The sequence below is a fragment of the Phaseolus vulgaris genome, chromosome 10 (assembly GCF_051622355.1).
Source record: "Phaseolus vulgaris cultivar YP4 chromosome 10, ASM5162235v1, whole genome shotgun sequence".
NCBI classification, from domain to species: domain Eukaryota; kingdom Viridiplantae; phylum Streptophyta; class Magnoliopsida; order Fabales; family Fabaceae; genus Phaseolus; species Phaseolus vulgaris.
In genome coordinates this window covers 13866973-13869686 of record NC_143507.1, presented here as the reverse complement: position 1 = coordinate 13869686, position 2714 = coordinate 13866973, and the positions used below count along the sequence as shown (strand labels likewise).

Here is a 2714-nt window from a genome sequence, read left to right as displayed (position 1 = left end):
TTCAGTTTGTTTGTTGTTTGCTGATATAAACAACCGATTGTTTCGAAGAAAGAACCGATTGTTTTTTCTAGTATTACAGTTTTTGCTTGTTGTTTTGGCTAACTGAATTGTTGAATCAATTGGTTTCTGGAATAAATTCATTCTAGCTTTGAAAAGTTTGCGAAAACCCCTTTAAACAATTCACCCCCCCCCCTCTAGTTTAAAGCCATCTTTTCTAACAGGCGCTAGCTGAAAAGATGGAAAAGCTCAACCTTCTCCAAACCGAGCATAATCAGTTTCAGACTGAACTGTACAGGCTTCAAGTGGAGAAGGAAGCTCTTGAGAAGCAGCTAGCCTTTGGTGATTCCACGATTGAAGAGCTAGAGAGGGCCAAGAGGGACCTTATTGCAGAGAGGGAAACCCGAGACTCCACCATTGAAAATCTGGAGCGGGCTAAAGGAAAGCTTATTAACAACATGGTTGATATCTTTGGAGAGGGATTCAAGGAGGCCTTAGCTCAAGCCGCCTGTGAAAACCCGGTAGTTGATACCTCCAACTCTAACCCTCTCAACCATATTGTCGATGGGAAGGTCGTTCCCCTCGACCTTGGGGATTAAACTTCACTTAATTAATCTTCATTTGTAAATTTGTATTTTCCAACATTGGCTCTGTAATTCTGACACTCAACCTCATTTGAATGTTTATTCGAGCTTTATCTTTACATCCCCGTGTACTTTTAGCTTCTCTGCTTTACTGCTTGCTTTACTAAATCAAAGGCGTAACTGGTACTTACTTTTGATGCATCGCTTCTTCGCCTTGTCTTTAACTCTTTAGGTAGCACGTGACCTTCTCTTTTCATTCTTCCCTTCTGAGTCGCGGTGCATACCCTTCTTCTGATCTTTTCACTTAGAACTTCACTTGGCCTTCATATCTGCGAGGAATCTTCCCCATGAAGGCATCGCCTGCCTCGTCATTGCTCAAAGGTAAAGGAGGATTTAACTTCGCGTATTTTTCTTGTCTCTGATAACTCGTGTTTTTATGCTTCTCCTTATTACTCTTCATTTACTTGTTCTTGAGCCCTCAAGCGCTTACTACCAAGGGCATTGCTGGCTTTACCATTGCTTGGAGCGAAAGGAGTCTATCTTTTTCTTTCTGGCCTCGACATCGCTCAAGGGCGAGGAGGGCTTAGCTGTTCTCTTGTGGCCTCGACATCGCTCGAGGGCGAGAAGGGCTTATCTCAACTGTACTGGGTGCCCATGCTCGAGGAGGGACCTGCTCTGGGTGTCCTCAGCGTATCTAGACACTTGGGACAAAAGTCGCGCTCTGGTGCCCACGCCCATGGAGAGGCCTATACAATCAGCACCGTATCGTCCATGGAGTGTCTAAAACACCAAGGCAACTTAGCCCTTATCTCTTTGCGTTTGGTGCCCACACCTGAGTAGAGGCCTACTACGTCAGCGCCGTATCGTCCTTAGGGTGTCTAAAACACCAGACACCGGGGCTAGCTGTACATTCCTGAGGAGGGGGCGTCCCAAAGGAATCCCCTAACCCCTGCTCAAGGACTAGACGCCCGAATTTTTTACTTATACTGACATCTGGTACCGGGGCTAGTTATTCATACTTGAGGAGGGGGCGTCCCGAAGGAATCCCTTAACCCCTGCTCAAGGACTAGGATCCCGGTTTTTAACTTGTATTGACATACCTGTTATCTTGCTCTGCGTCTGACCTCCGCTCCTTTATTTGGCGATACCTACTCTTGGCGACGCCTCATCTTGGCGACGCCTCATCTTGGCGACGCCTAATCTTGGCGACGCCTCGTCTTTGTTTTTGTTTCTTTGATCTTTGATCTTACATGAAAGGGAAAACTAAGGCAAGAATATTTTAAACTTTTCTTTTCTTTATTTGGGTGACCTCGTTAAAAAACCCCTGAGAGGGAAAAATAGTGTCCCCTTTACAAAGTTTCAACTGAAATAAAACTTTAAATTCGCCGCATTCCAACTACGTGGGATGGGGCCTCCTTCTAGAGTCTCTAACTTATACGAACCATTCCCCTTAGCTTTGGTTACTCTGAACGGTCCAGCACACTTGGGAGACAACTTGTTTTCTAACTCGTACGTGTGAGCCTTCCTCGTGACCAGGTCACCAACCTGGAACTGTCGTAGCTTCACCTTAGAGCTGTATTGACGCTCCATTCTTCTCTTCACAGCCTCAGCCTTAATTTTCGCCTCTTCTCTGGCTTCATCTATTAGGTCCAGGTTCACCCTCATATCTTCGTTGGACTCTTCTGCCACGAAACCTAGGAAACGGGGCGAACTCTCGTGGATCTCCACTGGGATCATGGCGTCCGATCCATACACTAGGCTGAAAGGCGTCTCCATGGTGGAGGATTGAGGTGTGGTGTGGTAAGCCCATACAATCCTTGGTACTTCTTCTACCCACGCCCCTTTAGCCTTCTCTAATATGCGTTTCAAACCCCTCAACAAAACTCTGTTTGCTGACTCGACCTGCCCATTTGTCTGGGGGTGCTCGACTGATGCAGACACCTGCTTGATTCCTACTTCTGTACATAGCTTCCCCAATTGTTGGCTTGCGAACTGGGTGCCATTGTCTGAAATGAGACGCCTTGGCACCCCAAAACGACATACAATGTTCTTCCAAACAAAGTGTTGTACCTTGTGCACGGTGATCTGTGCCACTGGTTCGGCCTCTATCCACTTGGTGAAGTATTCGATGGC

General features: G+C 46.6%; 1 protein-coding gene across 1 annotated transcript; it reads right to left on the bottom strand.

Annotated features, from left to right (window-relative positions):
• Nucleotides 1–1940: 1940 nt before the first annotated feature.
• LOC137814644 (uncharacterized) lies at nt 1941–2318 on the bottom strand. The gene has a single exon (XM_068617481.2). It carries the CDS (start codon nt 2316–2318, stop codon nt 1941–1943), a length of 378 nt encoding a protein of 125 aa, XP_068473582.1.
• Between the last annotated feature and the right edge of the window lie 396 nt (nt 2319–2714).